The sequence below is a fragment of the Salvelinus alpinus genome, chromosome 18 (genome assembly GCF_045679555.1).
Source record: "Salvelinus alpinus chromosome 18, SLU_Salpinus.1, whole genome shotgun sequence".
In the NCBI taxonomy this organism is placed as follows: Eukaryota; Metazoa; Chordata; class Actinopteri; order Salmoniformes; family Salmonidae; genus Salvelinus; species Salvelinus alpinus.
Window position 1 is genome coordinate 24,738,005 of NC_092103.1, and position 19,263 is coordinate 24,757,267.

At 42.5% G+C, this 19,263-nt stretch overlaps 1 protein-coding gene across 2 annotated transcripts in view; it reads right to left on the reverse strand.

Annotated features, from left to right (window-relative positions):
* Positions 1-19,263, reverse strand: part of whrna (whirlin a) — a 161,943-nt gene that overhangs the window by 10,580 nt on the left and 132,100 nt on the right. The window contains exons 8-11 of one of the 2 annotated variants that reach the window (XM_071350756.1): positions 8,773-8,844; positions 7,382-7,925; positions 7,028-7,185; positions 6,375-6,497 (exon numbers count right to left, since the gene is read on the reverse strand). In XM_071350756.1, the coding sequence (XP_071206857.1) occupies positions 6,375-6,497; positions 7,028-7,185; positions 7,382-7,925; positions 8,773-8,844 (897 nt within the window). The remainder of the gene's footprint in view (positions 1-6,374; positions 6,498-7,027; positions 7,186-7,381; positions 7,926-8,772; positions 8,845-19,263) is intronic. The other variant, XM_071350758.1, reaches the window with a different exon arrangement.

Consider the following 19,263-nt stretch of genomic DNA (forward strand, 5'->3'; position numbering starts at 1 on the left):
AAACTTTGGTGATGATATTTAATCAAGCTTTGGTGATGATATTTTAATACAGCTTTGGTGATGATATTTTAATAAAGCTTTGGTGATGATATTTTAATAAAGCTTTGGTGATGATATTTTAATACAGCTTTAGTGATGATATTTAATAAAGCTTTGGTGATGATATTTTAATAAAGCTTTGTTGATGATATTTTAATACAGCTTTGGTGATGATATTTTAGTAAAGCTTTGGTGAGGATATTTTAATAAAGCTTTGGTGATTATATTTTAATACAGCTTTGGTGATGATATTTTAATAAAGTTTTGGTGATGATATTTTAATACAGCTTTGGTGATGGTATTTTAATAAAGCTTTGGTGATGATATTTAAAAAAAACTTTAGTGCTGATATTTAATCAAGCTTTAGTGATGATATTTTAATACAGCTTTGGTGATGATATTTTAATACAGCTTTGGTGAAGATATTTTAATCAAGCTTTGGTGATGATATTTTAATACAGCTTTGGTGATGATATTTTAATAAAGTTTTTGTGATGATATTTTAATAAAGCTTTGGTGATGATATTTAAAACACGCTTTGGTGATGATATTTTAATAAAGCTTTGGTGATGATATTTAATAAAGCTTTGTTGATGATATTTTAATAAAGCTTTGGTGATGATATTTTAATAAAGCTTTGGTGAGGATATTTTAATAAAGCTTTGGTGATGATATTTAAAACACGCTTTGGTGATGATATTTTAATAAAGCTTTGGTGAGGATATTTTAATACAGCTTTGGTGATGATATTTTAATACAGCTTTGGTGATGATATTTTAATACAGCTTTGGTGATTATATTTTAATACAGCTTTGGTGATTATATTTTAATACAGCTTTGGTGATGATATTTTAATACAGCTTTGGTGATTATATTTTAATACAGCTTTGGTGATTATATTTTAATACAGCTTTGTTGATGATATTTTTATAAAGCTTTGGTGATGATATTTTAATAAAGCTTTGGTGAGGATGTTTTAATAAAGTTTTGGTGATGATATTTTAAAAACGCTTTGGTGATGATATTTTAATAAAGCTTTGGTGATAATATTTTAATAAAGCTTTGGTGATGATATTTTAATAAAGCTTTGGTGATGATATTTTAATAAAGCTTTGGTGATGATATTTAAAAAACGCTTTGGTGATGATATTTTAATAAAGCTTCGGTGATGATATTTTAATAAAGCTTTGGTGAGGATATTTTAATAAAGCTTTGGTGATTAAGATTTACTTCCAAGCGGTCTCAGGAGGCAAACCCTTTATCGACAGTCTTGACTACTTCGCAATTGCATCGGGCATCAAAAGCCTTCATTGAAATGAGGGGAGGCTATGCTTGGTTTTTAATAAAATAAAACAAAATGGGAAAAAATATAAGTTTTTATGTTTCTAAATACAAAGTATACAGGCACCAAAAGCACATTAGGCTACTCTTGTTCTATGCGCATATGGGCATTGTGCCTCACGGCTGGATAGGCTGCGCTTCCACTGTCTAAATTCATGCCATTACCAACTGCGTTACCACTAAAACCAGCTTTTAGTTGGTCTTAAATATACCTATCAGCACTGCCTGAAATTAGAACTTTGGATAATGTTTTAAAGGACACACCTCAAATATTTCCACCCCGCTCATCAGAGCTCAAGCGAGCTGATAGAAGACAACTATTAGAGGTACATTGGAACATACAGTGGAACGGAAGAGGTTGTGATTGGGCCAGGACCATCCGACGCCCTAACCAATTAGGATGCTGACGAGGCCCTATCACCTGTGACTGATTAGAGACACTGTGATGTTATTGGCAGGGTTACAGTACGTGGCAACGCTACATTGATATGAAAATCAGCCTGGTTGGCGAGCGCGCTCGGATACCTTGTTCCTGTCTCTCCTAAGATAGAGGAAAGCGAAAACAGATGAATAAAGAGAAAGGGGGATGAGAGAAAAGAGCACGTCCATATCTCATGGCTCATGCCTTTTGTCTGTGCATTTCCACCCGTTGATGAGGAGAGCTATAGCAATGGAATTAAAACCTCTCACGCCTGTCTGTCACTCGCTCGATTGCCTCCCTTTCTCTCTCTTCCTCTCCTACCTTCCCTTCTCTGCAAACGTTCTCAGTCTGAATCCCCTTTATTATTAACACAATGTACCATCTTCTCTTCCATCTTTCTGTATATCTCTCTCCCCTCCCTAGCTCCCTCTCTCCCTCCCTCCATTGCTCTCTTTGATTTTGAATATGCTGATTTCCCGGTCAGAGCCTTTGTCGCTCCCCTCGCAATCAGCGGCTCTTTTATTTTTCATTAGCCTCTCACCAAAGCATCTTTTGAGCGGGAGGGCTTTCAGTGGTTCTCTGAACTCCACAGAACAGCACAGCTCCCTCCCCAGCCCTCCTCTCTCCTCACTCTTTAGGTTAATCAAAAGAGACACAGACAGACCTGAACAGAGCAGAGCTACAGCCAGGTACGGTGGTATTATCCTCAGTTCTTACTTAGATGTGGCCTTCAGCCAACCCTTTATTTCACATAACATTCACTGCTCTCAGTGGATGTACTCCTTCAGGTAAAGGGATAGAACAGGATCAACTCTTATCCTCTTGATTAAACAAATGAAAGGATGCTTGGAACCCAAAAAACACATTTAATGTACTCTTACAGTTAGACATTCATGTAAAGCACCTGGCAAGGGTAAAGGGCAATATTTACCTGAGCTGGACTGAACTAGCCACACCCACGGACGTCTAACCTTAGTCACAACATCACAGGGTGGATCTTTGACCCTGTTGCTATGGCTACTGTAATATTTTAATGTAAACCCCTACCTCTTTGCAGGGGTTTTTCGCAAGCATACCATTAAAATACGGACATGCCGCATAAATAATGGCGCCGGAGGAGATGGCTGTCGTTTTATGGGTTCCTAACCAATTGTGCTATTGTGTGTGTTTTTCTGTGTTATTTGTAAATTATTTTGTACCTAATGTTGCTGCCACTGTCTCTTTTGACAGAAAATAGCCTCTGAATATCAGAACAGCGATTGCTCACCTCGTACTGGACAAAGATTTTTTATTTAACAAGTCGGACGCGATGTCATTCGCATGAAGAAGAGACAGCGATATAGGGGATCGGTGTGCCTTGCAAGAATCCGACGGCGAGTGGGTAATCCATCTCTACCATCAGTCCTATTAGCCAACGTGCAATCATTGGATAATAAAATGGATGAGCTCTGATCAAGACTAATCTACCAACGGGACATTAAAAACTGTAATATCTTATGTTTCACAGAGTTGTGGCTGAACGACGACATGGATAACATACAGCTGGCTGGGTTTTCTGTGCTTCGACAAGATAGAACAGCTGCCTCTGGTAAGTCTGTGTCTATTTGTTAAAAACAGCTGGTGCACGAACTCTAATATTAAGGAAGTCTCAAGGTTTTGCTCGTATGAGAATCTCATGATAAGCTGTAGACCACACTATTTACCAAGAGAGTTTTCATCTATATTTTTCGTAGCTGTCTATTTACCACCACAAACCGATGCTGGCATTAAAACTGCACTCAACGAGCTGTATAAGGCCATAAGCAAACAAGAAAATGCTCATCCAGAGGTGGCGCTCCTAGTGGCCGGGGACTTTAATGCAAGGAAACTTAAATCTGTTTTACCTCATTTCTACCAGCATGTGCAACCAGAGGGAAAAAAACTCTAGACCACCTTTACTCCATACACAGACACGAGTACAAAGCTCTCCCCCGCTCTCCATTTGGCAAATCTGACCATAACTATATCCTCCTGATTCCTGCTTACAAGCAAAAACGAAAGCAGGAAGTACCAGTGACTCGTTCATATCGGAAGTGGTCAGATTACGCAGATGCTAAGCTACATGACTGTTTTGCTAGCACAGACTGGAATATGTTCCGCGATTCTTCCGATGGCATTGAGGAATATGTAACAGTACTCTTCTTGCGTTGTGTACAATCAATCATCGACACGAACTCCAACTTGTAGCACCAGTCATGGAGCTTTATTCTGATAGAAACAGCACAAAATTGCACGTCATGCAATGCACGGCTTACCATCCAACTCTGCACTCACGCACGCTGGTTTGGTGCTTGTTCACTGGGCAATGTAGTTACCAAAATAATACAACAATTACAATATAATATTTTGAACAATGTACCCGATAGAAACAGCACAAAATTGCACGTCATGCAATGCACGGCTCACCATCCAACTCTGCACTCACGCACTGTACAAAATATACGAACCCCCCCACCAGACACAGTAAGTTGCTAGCTAGTATTGGCGGGAATTCTCTACAACAAAATGCACAATAAATATTCACCAAAAAACGCTGCATCTTATGTGTGAGGTTCGAATAACATTTACAAGCAAATGTATATAAATTGTAGATTTAAATCATCACTTGGGAGTATAAAAATCACTTTTGACGTACAGTGCTTTGCAACCAACAACTTACCGCTGGTTTGGTGCTTGTTCACTGGGACGATTCTAACTGAAACATCCTCCCTCGTAAGCAAGCTACGCAAACCAGCCAATAAGATGCCATGTTGAGTAGGTGAAGGCAAGACAAAACTAAAACCAAAAACCCATTGGCTTAACAATAAAGTGGCAAGGGGAATCACCAATATAACCCTGTTACAAATACACCACATCCGTCACTGGTTTCATCAATAATTGCATCGATGATGTCGTCCCCATAGTGACCGTACATACACACCTCAACCAGAAGCCATGGATTACAGGCAACATCCGCACAGAGCTAAATGGTAGAGCTGCCGCTTTCAAGGAGCGGGACTCCAATCAGGACGCTTTTAAGAAATCCCGCTATGCAATCAGACAAAGCATTAAACAGATAAAGAGTCAATATAAAGATTGAATCCTACGTTTGCTGGATGTGGCAGGGCTTGCAAACTATTACAGACTACAAAGGGAAGCACAGCCGCGAGCTGACCAGTGACACAAACCTACCAGATGAGCTAAATTACTTCTATGCACGCTTCTAGGCAAGCAACACTGAAGCATGCATGAGAGCACCAGCTGTTCTGGATGACTGTGTGATCACGCTCTCCGTAGACAATGTGAGTAAGACCTTTAAACAGGTCAACATTCACAAAGCCGCAGGGCCAAACGGATTACCAGGACATGCACTCTGGGCATGCGCTGACCAACTGGCAAGTGTCTTCACTGACATTTTCAACCTGTCCCTGACCGAGTCTGTAATACCAACATGTTTCAAGCAGGCCACCATAGTCCCTGTGCCCAAGAACACCAAGGTAACCTGCTTAAATGACTACCGACCCGTAGCACTCACGTCTGTAGCCATGAAGTGGTTTGAAAGGCTGGTCATGGCTCACATCAACACCATTATCCAAGAAACCTCTTGATGGTAAGGGTAGGTAACAACACATCTGCCACACTGATCCTCAACACGGGGGCCCCTCAGGGTGCATGCTCAGTCCCCTCCTGTATTCCCTGTTCACCCATGACTGCATTGCCATGAATGACTCCAACACCTTCCTTAAGTTTGCCGATGACACAACAGTGGTAGGCCTGATCACCGGCAATGATGACACAGCCTATAGAGAGGAGGTCAGAGACTTGGCAGTGTGGTGCCAGGACAACAACCTCTCCCTCAACGTGATCAATACAAAGGAAATGATCGTGGACTACATCAACGGGGCTGTAGTGGATCAGGTTGAGAGCTTCAAGTTCCTTGGTGTCCACATCACCAACGAACTATCATGGTCCAAACACACCAAGACAGTCGTGAAGAGGGCACGACAGCGCCTATTCCCCCTCAGGAGACTGAAAAGATTTGGCATGGGTCCTCAGACCCTCAAAAGGTTCTACAGCTGCACCATTGAGAGCATCTTGACTGGTTGCATCACCGCCTAGTATGGCGGATGTATTCGGCGCATGTGACAAATAAAATGTATAATTGCCTAGCATTGTCGCATTGTCTCAGGCCCTCTGGGCGTCAGAGCCCTGCGATAGAGTCTATTCTAAAGGTTATAATCATCCCTGGTAAATCTGCCAGTCCTCTGGAGTGGAGGAACAATGGCATGGCAGCCAGGGATCTCAGTTTGAGTTCTCTTCCAGTGTGAAACCACAGACTGATCTGACAGAGGCTGTGTTGTGTAGCCATGTGTGGAAGAGGAGGCGGCACGGGCCAATGACTGTGCAGAGTTGCAGAACACAGAATACCATGGCTAGATCAATTCTGACAGGTGCAGGAGATTGTCTGGCAAGCTGTCATTTCAGAGATTACTTGAAAAGGGAGGGTGAGAGGGGTGAGGGGCATGAAGGGTATTTTAGGCTGTTTGAGACCCACCTGTATGGTGACGATGCGTGGCAGGGGCTGGCGAGTGTTGGCACCCCCTTCGATGGCGATGCCCAGGGTACTGGCACTCTTTGCCACCCTCACCAGTGCGGAGGTGGGCTCCAAGAGACCCGGCTGCAGAGAGAGAGAGAGAGAGAGAAGAGAGGGGGCATAATATAACTCAGCTTTTTACTCAAATATTCACCCTGGAGACCCATGAACTCTTTTCTTTTGCACCTTTGTTAGACATTGGTCCACCCATAAAGGTTGGAACCAATCAACAATTTTCCCACCACCTAACCACTAATCAGCAATAAGCATAAAGGGACAGGCAGAGGAAACAAGAGACCTCTAGCGCAGTATGAGATGAGATGGAAGTGATTGAATAGATGAGAAATCATTGAAAGGACAAAAATGTATCAATGAGCAAAGAAAGAAAAACTGTATGTGCATAAAGAAAGAATAAAACAGAAAGAAGTTAGGACAGTTAGGATTGAGAACAAGCTTCAGATAGAGTGAGCAGTGACAGAGAACAACCCAGCTCTGATTGTCTTTCTCTTCTTGTCATCCCTCACTTTCAGCTCCATCCATCCATTCATCCATCCATACATCTCCCTCTTTCTCTTTCTGTGTCGTCTTTCTCCCCGCTGGTGTGTCCTCCTCACCGGTTTGGAGGTGCTGTCCCCTCCTGCCCCCTGGGGGTCTCGTGGGGGGCGTATGTTTGGACTGCTTTCCCTGCTGACTCGCCCCGACTCGCTAATGTCCACCCCGCTGTCCTCGCTCAGTGTCTGTCCACTGTCTGACAGCTGGGACAGGGTGGCACCTTGGAGGGGATGGGTGCAGAAGGTTAGAGACCGGCACAGGGACACAGTCAGGCAGAAATACATACACCCATGATTACACATAAACATGCACTTCCTCTTATTTGTGGAACCAATCCTTCGCGTCCAAATCTGGTCTCATGGTTTCGGAGTCCAACTCTAGCTTTTCCTCCAACCTACTCCCTCCATGCCTCTTACCTTGTGACTGGGGCAGGGACCGCACCTCGTTGACGCCAGACTCTGCATTGGGTCTGTGGACCTCCACCATGACAAAGTGCTGTTTGTTGAAGCCAGAGGAGGCCTTGTCCGGGCTGTGTGGAAGGGGAGGGGGTGTGGATGGGGCAGGGAGTGGATGGGGAGGTGGTAGATATGGGGAGGGGGCGGCAGGTTTGGTGGTCTTAGTAGGGGACTGGACTCTAGGGAAGGGGCCTATGGCGTGCTTGTTGACCATGGAAAACTTGGCAGTTGCCATCTCCTTCTTATGGGGGACAGAGGGGTCCCTCTTATGGGGGACGGAGAAATCCTTTTGGAGGGGGACCTTGGGTGAGGAGGGGGACCCTCGGTCCCCCCTCTGGTCCTTGGGTGGGTTATGGGCAGGGGCGGTGAAGTAGAGTCCAGAATAGGAGGATTTGGAGGAAGGGCGTTTTTTGACCTGGTCTCGTCTGCTGGGATGCCTCTGCAGCCCTGGAGGGGATGGGGGTTTGAAGGTGGGGGGAGATTCGGATGTGGAATGCACCTCATCCTAAGGTAAGAGGAGAACAAACAGATCACATTCCTTTCATCCCACAAAACACTCATATACTACAGCACATATCTGGAATCTCATCATTCCACACACACACACTACCAATTGTCACGCCTCAGAATTCAACACAACTCATTCAGTTAGGCCAGGATTCAGTTGAGCCTCACAGCTAAACATGGTCTTTGTGTAACCTCAGGTTACACCTTCCCAGTCCGCTGTGTCCCCGGCAACAAGCTCTCCCCTCCAACCAAAACCAACTGAGAAATGAACAATGCAAACAGCAACAGGAGCGGGGAGAGAATGAATGAAGTGATTCATGGGTTTAAAAAAAGCAAGAGAAAGCAATCAAAACCAACACAAATATGTTCTGGCTGAATGGAGTTGAGGTGTTTTTAAGACTCGTCAGGTCTTTGCTTTCTGTGTCCCACATTACATCGCCTTGGAACCAACACAGCCTCCTGTCGACATCGGTTACCATTGCTCTGGTAACTGTGGTAGGTATTCTTGTTTGTGTTTGTGTGTTTCTGATTAGAGCTTTTACCTCAGGTGTCAGACAGAGCGCAAGTTCCTCCTTAGTAAGGAGGGAGGAGGAGGAAGAGGAAGCGGAGGAAAAATGTATGCACTAATATCCTCTAACTCTAAACAGACTCCTCCACAGGAAAGAAATAAATAAGGGATGAAGGCTATAAGAGTTCAAACTGCATATCCGTTGCTTCCTCTTCTTGTCGCTCTTTCATTTCCAGCTGTGTTGTTTTTACCCTCTCCCTCCATCCCTCCCTCCCTCCAACCTCTGCTTTGTCCATCTTTATGAGGTTATGGTTCTGGGTCTGACTGCGGGGCTCACCAGAGAGACGTCAGGCAGTACATCCAGACTCTCTTGAGACTCCTCCCCATTACTGTCCACCATACTGTCATTCTGAGAGAGAGAGAGAGAGAGAGAGAGAGAGAGAGAGAGAGAGAGAGGAGGGAAAAATAGGGGGGAGACGAGGGTAGAAAGAGAAGAGAGAGGAGGGAGAGAGTGAGAGAGAGAGGGAGGTTACAAGGAACAGCTGCTTATTTATCCTAAAGCAAATGTTTAGTCCAAATCGCATTTCTTAGGAGTTGTGTCATCTCTAAGAGGGAGGATAAATAACTCAATATCGTTCTAAAATATACTAATCATTCTAAATAAATGTAAATCTACATTCTAATCTCAACGTTTAGAATGCAATACTACAGGTGGGTACTCGTCACACACACACACAAACGCACATGCACACACAAATATTTCAGTATTTGCACTGTCTCTATGCACACTCACACACACTTTCACTCTCACTCCAACACACACACAAGCACTCACTCCATAATTTTCTCACCACTCACACATAATGCACATACATTTATAGTGACTCTACACACCTCTGTATTGGAACTGACTTTTTAAATATTTCCTGCATATAGTATGCTTACTTACTTACTTACTTACTTACTTTATTGTGTATTTCATATTTCTTATTCTTATTTCTTGTGTGTTTTTTCTAGTAATACATTGTTATTGATTATTGCATTGTTGGGTTTTGAGTTTGCAAGAAAGGCATTTCACTGTACTTGTGCATTTGACATCAAAACTTAAAATCTGAAACTTGAACACACACCTCTAAATGTCTATATTACACCTTTGAATCTCAAAGTTTGGAATGCAATACTACAGCGGGTACTCAGCACTCACATAAGGCGCACATCCCACAGCACAAACACAAAGACAGAAACCCAGATATCTGCATGATGGAGGATGAACTGCTGTTCACTGTTGATTGTTTAGTGAGTTCAGAGCATACCCCTTCATTAAACTCTGCCTGTACCAAAACAAAAGCCCCATCATTTCAGTCTAATTAAACGCTCACTGCCGGCATGGGGAGTACTTACCGGCAATTAATTTACTGCAATACAGGGGCACAACTTTCACTGGGGATGGCGGGGACATGACCTCCCACATTCTAAAATTGCATTTTTGTCCCCCCTGGTTTTATCATTGCACTGTGATACCAAAAGCGGCATTGGTGTGCTTTAGGACCATGCGGACGCCTCAGAGTGGTCGGGTAGGCTATTTGGCAATTTCAGCCAGCTGGATTTAGGACCGCGTGGACACCACAGAGCGTGCAGACAGGCTGTGTGAAGGCAAAGCTTCTGAAAGGCACAGTGCTGCTGTCTGCAGCTGCTATCTGTCAGGTAGCTGTATCTGTCAGGTAGCTCTATCTGCTATCTGTCAGGTAGCTGTATCTGTCAGGTAGCTCTATCTGCTATCTGTCAGGTAGCTCTATCTGCTATCTGTCAGGTAGCTGTATCTAACAGCTGTTGTGTGTATGAAATGTTTTATATACTTTTTGTCCAGTTTCAACAGAAGTAAATTAACTTGGCTAGTTTTCATCAGTTGATGTACCATTACTACGAGAGCTTGCCAAAAGTTGGTTAACGTTAACTAGCTAACTCAACGATGACCCCAGCGGCCAAATGATTAAAGTCCGATATTCTGAAGTTTTTTGACAGCACAATGTGAGTTTTTATTAGAGTCAGTTTAGCAATGTAAGGTTATTGATCTGCCAGTTTCCCTAGCTAATTATCTACTTTTCACACTGACATGGTATAAGAAGTTGGTATAATACTATGCTCATCATGTCTTAGCAGGATCAGATGGTGACAGGTTCAGACAGCCAGGGAAGACCAGTCTGTGACGGTGCTGAGGTGAAATTTTGCAGATGCAACACTTTATTCTCTCTGTGCAGCAAACACTGGACAAGCCAGAAGCTTCAAAGATTGAAACTATTTTAAGACAGTCTGACATACCTCAAATTGATTTCCAAACGGTATCAAAGGTTGATAAATTTAATCCCAGTAAAAATGTCCTGTCTTAGGTCAGTTAGGATCACCACTTTATTTTAAGAATGCGAAATGTCAGAATAATAGTAGGGAGAATGATTTATTTCAGCGTTAATTTCTTTCATCACATTCCCAGTGGGTCAGAAGTTTACATACACTCAATTAGTAATTGGTAGCATTGCCATTAAATTGTTTGACTTGAGTCAAATATTTTGGGTAGCCTTCCACAAGCTTCCCACAATAAGTTGGGGGAATTTGGGCCCATTCCTCCGGACAGAGCTGGTGTAACTGAGTCAGGTTTGTAGGCCTCCTTGCTCGCACACACTTTTTCATTTCTGCCCACACATTTTCTATGGGATTGAGGTCAGGGCTTTGTGATGGCCACTCCATTACCTTGACTTTGTTGTCCTTAAGCCATTTTGCCACAACTTTGGAAGCATACTTGGGGTCATTGTCCATTTGGAAGACCCATTTGTGACCAAGCTTAAACTTCCTGACTGATGTCTTGAGATGTTGCTTCAATATATCCACATCCTTTTCCTCCCTCATGATGCCATCTATTTTGTGAAGTGCACCAGTCCGTCCTACAGCAAAGCACCCTCACAACATGATGCTGCCTCATGGTTGGGATGGTGTTCTTCGGCTTGCAAGCAAGCCTCCCCCTTTTTCCTCCAAACATAACAATGGTCATTATGGCCAAACAGTTCTATTTTTTGTTTCATCAGACCAGAGGACATTTCTCCAAAATGTACGATCTTTGTCGCCATGTGCAGTTGCAAACCGTAGTCTGGCTTTTTTATTGTGGCTTTGGAGCAGTGGCTTCTTCCTTGCTGAGCGGCCTTTCAGGTTATGTCGATATAGCACTCGTTTTACTGTGGATATAGATACTTTTGTACCTGTGTCCTCCAGCATCTTCACAAGGTCCTTTGCTGTTGTTCTAGGATAGATTTGCAGTTTTTGCACCAAAGTACGTTCATCTCTAGGAGACAGAACGCGTCTCCTTCCTGAGCAGAATGACGGCTGCGTGGTCCTATGGTGTTTATACTTGCGTACTTGTTATGGATACAGGTATCCTGTGTGTGTGTATCCTGTGTGTGTATTTCTTTTCTCTCCTTCTCCCCTCACAGGTGGCAATCATCATTCCCAATCAGTCACCAATCAGTCATTAATCAGAAGACACACCTCCTCCAGTTTCCATTACCCTATCACAACCCCTTTTTAAAAACCCTGGCAGCTGTTCTCTCTGAAGCTCGATCTCTCTGTCATGCAGTCTCGCTCTAGATCTCTTGTGTTTTTGCAACTACATGTCACTTTGTCCGTTACCCTGTGAGTATGGTTTTGTTATGGTGTTTGACTGTTTGTTTGATGTTGGGAAAAGGAGGTACCAAGACATGTCGCCCATGGGCATACACTACCTGTAGGTATACTTTGTCTAAGAACACTAGTTAGAACTGGGCGGACCACCCACTGTATTTTTGGTTAGTTAGTTAGCTGTATTGAAATAGGCTAATCTAGCTTAGGGGTGGTTTTGGATATTTGTTTCTTTCCTTGGGTCCAGCTCAGCCCCTTTTCCTGCCCCCCCCCCCCCCCCCTCCCCCCTCCCCCCTCCCTCTTTACTGTGTGTTTACCAAATAAACCATGAGTGTTTGACGGTAATTTAGTTGTCTGTAGTTTGTTTGTTCTCACTTACGTTTTCACTATTATAATTTGCATGAGTTGTTACGGGTCTCGTTACCATCCCACCTAGACTGCTGGGCCAAAGGGATTCGTAACAGTACTATTGTTTGTACAGATGAACATGGTACTTTCAGGCGTTTGGAAATTGCTCCCAAGGATGAACCAGACTTGTGGAGGTCTACAATTTTTTTTCTAAGTTCTTTGCTGATATCTTTTGATTTTCCCATGATTTCAAGCAGAGGCATTCTTTGAAGGTATGCCTTGAAATGGATCCACAGGTACACCTCCAATAGGCTAATTGACATCATTTGAGTCAATCAGAAGCTTCTAAAGCCATGACATCATTTTCTGGAATTTTCCAAGCTGTTTAAAGGCACAGTTAACTTAGTGTATGTAAACTTCTGACCCACTGGAACTGTGATACAGTGAAATAATCTGTCTGTAAACAATTGTTGGAAAACTTACTTGTGTCATGCATGAAGTAGATGTCCAAACCGACTTGCCAAAACTAGTTTGTTAACAAGAAGTTTGTGGAGTGGTTGAGAATTTTTTTTTTAATGACTCCAACCTAAGTGTATGTAATCTTCCGACTTCAACTGTATTTGCATGTTATGATTTTGTAAAGGCTGGCTGAATTCTGTCTATCTCAGCATGTCTATAGATTCTCCCTTCTCCTTGTTTTTGTTTGCTTGGAAATGTTGATACTGAATAACGTTTTCAGAAGAAACTAACTTAGCAGCTAAGAAATGCATTGCCATTAATTATCCTCCCTCAATGTCTCAATGGATGACAGAAATATCAAGTTATGTCTCACTAGATTTGGTTTATTACGAGATTAAAGGTATACTGTACAACTTTCATAAGGTCTGCGTGCCTTATATGGAATACTGTATGACAAAAGGGGTCTGTCTTGAAAACAACATTTCTTTAGTCTAGCAGCTGCAGATATGTTATTTTTTCTTCATGGCACACGAGACACCTGTCTGATTTTATGCCTGTCTCAGTGGACTAATCGAATAAGGAGGCCGCAGGGATGACATGGTCTAAGAATATGGGGATTGTGGCTCAGATGCACAAGACACAACACATTCTGGAGAGAGACATCTCCCGCCATTTCGTGGGTATTCATTGTTTCATAACTTTATTGTGTGCATTGTTTGCTGTGACTATAAATTACCCATTAATTACAGTACCAGTTTGGACACCTACTCATTCAAGGGTTTTTATTTTATTTCTATTTTTTTCTACATTGTATAATAGTGAAGACATAAAATAACACATGGAATCATGTAATAACCAAAAAGGTGTTAAACAAATCCAAAAATATTTGAGATTCTTCAATGTAGCAACCCTTTGCCTTGACAGCTTTGCACACTCTTGGCATTCTCTCAACCAGCTTCACCTGGAATGCTTTTCCAACAGTCTTGAAGGAGTTCCCACATAGGCTGAGCACTTGTTGGCTGCTTTTCCTTCACTCTGCGGTTCAACTCATCCCAAACCATCTCAATTGGGTTGAGGTCGGGTGATTGTGGAGGCCAGGTCATCTGATGCAGCACTCCATCACTCTCCTTCTTGGTCAAGTAGCCCTTACACAGCCTGGAGGTGTGTTGAGTCAATATCCTGTTGAAAAACAAATTATTGTCCCACTAAGCGCAAACCAGATGGGATGTCATATCGCTGCAGAATGCTGTAGTAGCCATGCTGGTTAAATATGCCTTGAACTCTAAATAAATCAGACAATCACGAGTAGTAGCCTAAATTTAACATGAATTCTCATTTCTCATCTGAAATGTGTGTTACGGTATTTTCTGTTAATGCATTCAATATATTATTAGTTATTTACTGTTCTCCTTGTCGAATTGGACACGTGTTTAGCAGAACTCACAATCTATGCTACACTTGAGAAATACATTTTTGTTTATTTCATTCCATTTATAGGTTTGTCAATTTATTGGTCGTCTTTTGTTTGAAATGCTCCTGTCAACGTTGAGCAAGCACACCTGATTACGCATTTAGTAGTAGAACTAGTCTACCTGGCCTGCACGCAAATGTAGGCCTATAGATGTGCCCATTTTGGGATGTCTGATAGTATTTCTGATTGTCTTAACTCACCACCACTAATGAGCTGTGGAGCTTCTCAAAGTATTTTTTCTTCACCACAAACAAGTAAGCAAAGTATGGTTTTAGAATCAACTGAGAATGACAATAGTTCCTCAAAGTATTAGAACAATATTTCCAGCGCTCTGCTTTTCGATAACCACTTGGCATGAAAGGGAAAAATGTAATGCTCTGATCAAATGGAAACGTCATAAAATACCTGATTTACTTCTTATCCCTTGCACAAATAGCCTACAGCTGTGTCTGTCCTGAGCTCACTGGTGCGCAAAACTCTGAGGATGCCGACTATTTTATATATTGTTTTGGGCAACCCAGTTGATACAATATTTCAAGTTCATTGCAGACAGGCCATGCATAGCCAATGGGATTTATAGAATATTTTCTACCTGCAAGCTGTAATGTTTTTGGCTTTATGTAGGCTATTTTTACATAGTTGGCAATAAAAGTTACTTTTAGAATGTAGATTAACCACAGACAATGATTTTGAGATACAAAAATGAAACTGTTCTATAGAAATGTGCATATGAAAATCATAACTGGCAAGCAGATTGTTAGAAATGGTAAGATAAATTGGCACTCCAAATAAAAAAGATTGCAGATTACCGGCAACTTCAGGAACGTAAAGGCAGAATCTGCAAAGGCCAGCAGCAGCATCAGGAACAGGTTTTTTTCTTCTGGTCAGGCTATCTTGCTCTCTGACTCCCTCTTGAGTCATTTGTGTGTCTTAATTATTTAATAAAACAGCATGCTCAAAGCATCAGACAAGTTCAGTACATATACTCAAGATGATATATATAGAAAAAAGTTTTCAAATTTCGACTGATTGATTGTTCGAAAGAAAAGACTACTCTTGGTCGACCAAGATGTTTTTATGTCGTCGACAGCCCTAGTAGAAATGCAGGAAATTGGCTTTAAATGGGCCCAAAAAATTCTGAGGGACCCCCAGACCCACCACCAGATTATGTCCCCCCCACTTCTGAAACCAAAGTTGCGCCCCAGCTGCAATAGTTGTTACGTAGTACACGTGTGTTTGTGTGTACATGTGTGTGAGAGAGAGAGAGAGAGGTAGAGAGTGAGTGTTTGTGTGTGCATGTGTGACAGAGAGAGGTAGAGAGTGAGTGTTTGTGTGTACATGTGTGACAGAGAGAGAGGTAGAGAGTGAGTGTTTGTGTGTACATGTGTGACAGAGAGAGAGAGGTAGAGAGTGAGTGTTTGTGTGTACATGTGTGACAGAGAGAGAGAGGTAGAGAGTGAGTGTTTGTGTGTACATGTGTGACAGAGACAGAGAGGGAGAGAGAGTGTTTGTGTGTGCACACGTAATCAGCTGTAAGTGTGTCTGTGTTTGCATGTGTTTGGGTATGTGACTGTGACTGTGTATGTGTCTAGTTGATTAATCCACATTTTCTGATCCCCCACTAAAACCATCCCACCTCGCTAATCTCTCCAAAACAGCGGCATTCAACTGTGACTTGCAAACAACAACTATAAGCAGGGGCACAGCCCAGACCACACACACACACACACACACACACACACACACACACACATACACATACACATACACACACACCTGGTCATACCATCCAGGGGCCATGCTGAGACAGAGAAGTGACTTGTGAAGGTCTGGCATGGTCCATCGTGTCCTATGTATGGTAAGCCTGCTGCAGCTTTTCTCAACTGTCAGCTTGTTCTCTGAGTCCAGAGAGTATTGAGTGTGTGTGTGCGCATGTGTTTACGTGTGCCTCTGAGTGTGTGTGTTACGTGAACGTAAGTGTACTTAAGTCTCCTTCTCCAGGAGGAGACACATCAATAGTGGAGAGGACAGCAGCAGCTTAGTCTGTCTGTCTGAAATGACTCCTGTTGAAACAACAGCCACTACCAAGCACCAGCACACATATTAGGACAGAACACACTAGTGATGCACAGGTTGACTCATAACCCGCAGGACCCTCACTTATACAGTGGCTTGCAAAAGTATTCACCCCCTTGGCATTTTTCCTATTTTGTTGCCTTACAACCTGGAATTAAAATAGATTTTTTCGAGGGTGTGTATCATTTGATTTACACAACATGCCTACCACTTTTAAGATGCAAAATATTTTTTATTGTGAAACAGACAAGAAATAAAACAAAAAAACAGAACTTGAGCATGCATAACTATTCACCCTCCCAAAGTCAATACTTTGTAGAGCCACCTTTTTCAGCTATTACAGTTGCAAGTCTCTTGGGGTATGTCTCTATCAGCATGGCACATCTAGCCACTGGGATTTTTGCCCATTCTTCAAGGCAACACTGCTCCAGCCCCTTCAAGTTGGATGGGTTCCGCTGGTGTACAGCATTCTTTAAGTCATACCATAGATTCTCAATTGGATTGAGGTCTGGGCTTTGACTAGGCCATTCCAAGACATTTAAATGTTTCCCCTTAAACCACTCAAGTGTTGCTTTAGCAGTATGCTTAGGCTCATTGTCTTGCTGGAAGGTGAACCTCCGTCCCAAATCTCTGGAAGATTGAAACAGGTTTCCCTCAAGAATTTCCCTGTATTTAGCGCCATCCATCATTCCTTTAATTCTGACCAGTTTCCCAGTCCCTGCCGATGGAAAAACATCCCCACAGCATGATGCTGCCACCACCATGCTTCACTGTGGGGATTGTATTCTTGGGGTGGTGAGAGGTGTTGGGTTTTTGCCAGATATAGCATTTTCCTTGATGGCCAAAAAGCTCAATTTTAGTCTCATCTGACCAGAGTACTTTCTTCCATATGTTTGGGGAGTCTCCCACATGCCTTTTGGCGAACACCAAACATGTTTGCTTATTTTTTTCTTTAAGCAATGGCTTTTTTCTGGACACTCTTCCATAAAGCCCAGCTCTGTGGAGTGTACGGCTTAAAGTGGTCCTATGGACATATACTCCCCTCTTCGCTTTGGAGCTTTGCAAGACCCTTTAGGGTTATCTTTGGTCTCTTTGTTGCCTCTCTGATTACTGCCCTCCTTGCCTGGTCTGTGAGTTTTGGCAGGTTTGTTGTGGTGCCATATTCTTTCAATATTTTAATAATGGATTTAATGGTGCTCCGTGGGATGTTCAAAGTTTCAGATATATTTTTTTTATAACCCAACCCTGATCTGTACTTCTCCAGAACTTTGTCCCTGATCTGTATGGAGAGCTCCTTGGTTTTCATGGTGTCGCTTCCTTGGTGGTGCCACTTGCTTAGTGGCGTTGCAGACTATGGGGCCTTTCAGAACAGGTGTATATATACTGAGATCATGTGACAGATTGCACACAGGTGGACTTTATTTAACTAATTATGTGACTTCTGAAGGTAATTGGTTGCACCAGATATTATTTAGGGGCTTCATAGCAAAAGGGGTAAATACATATTCACGCACAACTTTTCCGTTTTAATATTTGTCTTTTTTCATTTCACTTCACCAATTTGGACAATTTTGTGTATGTCCATTACATGAAATCCAAATAGAAATCCATTAAATTAGAGGTTGTAATGCAACAAAATAGGATAAATGCCAAGGGGGATGAACACTTTTGCAAGGCACTGTATCTGCGGGGCGGGCGGGTTTAGTGTCATGATATATTGTGTGGATGAAGGGCAGGTAGGTGGCTTATCATTCTTGTCCAATTTATAGGCTACGTTGAGGTTTACCTTTCATTATTTTTAAGCTATCTGGCATTATTAGTGCGGAACTGTATGTGCACCAAATAGTCTACACGCCAATAGCCAAAGGCTTTAGGGAATGGGCAGAAACAATAAGGACAATCTGTTAGTTTAACTCAATAAGAGAAAAGCAGCAAAATGGAGAGTTGAAAATAAAGAGAAGGGAAGGCCAGAGAAGTAATGTTTGGGAAAGATTTAGTGAAGTGTTAAAAGAGGGTGATGGCAGTGCTGGTTATGTTATTTGTGATTAGGGTAACCACATTTAAAATACCCAATTGTGGGACAACAGGATGATTTTGCGTAACATTTGCGGGACAGTGTAGCCTACATGAATAAAATCATTTGGCATAACATTTGGTTATGTTATGTAGAATACTATTTAATCATTATGTGATCTTCCAAGACTTTGACTCATCTTTGATCTAACTTTAGCCTGCTAAAGGAGCACCATTGTGAGATGGTGCTCCGGACTTCTGCTGTTGGCTGCACCGAATTGAACCGCAGTCAGCATACTCTTTTTGCCTCACACACAAGTTGGTGATGCAGAAACGAGAGACGTGTGACCATTTTATGAACATCTGGGAATATTCTGGGTGGTCTCAGGGAATGTAAAAACAGCTAGGAAGGGATACTTTTCAAACGGGATTGGGTGAAGTAGCAGCACATATTTTAAATGAGCACCTGATGAACATGGAGAGCCCCACAAGTTTGACAAAATTATCTTTCAGTCTGATAGGGCTATTTACTTACTTTTCTAGCTCTTCATCAGAAGCACATTTTTTATTTTTACCCCTTTTTCCCCCCCAATTTTGTGATATCCAATTGGAAGTTAGTCTTGTCCCATCACTGCAACTCCCGTACGGACTTGGGAGAGGCGAAGGTCGAGAGCCATGCGTCCTCCGAAACACGACCCTGCCAAGCCGCACTACTTCTTGACACACTGCTCGCTTAACCCAAAAGTCAGCCGCACCAATGTGTCGGAAGAAACACCGTAACAACTGCCGACCGAAGTC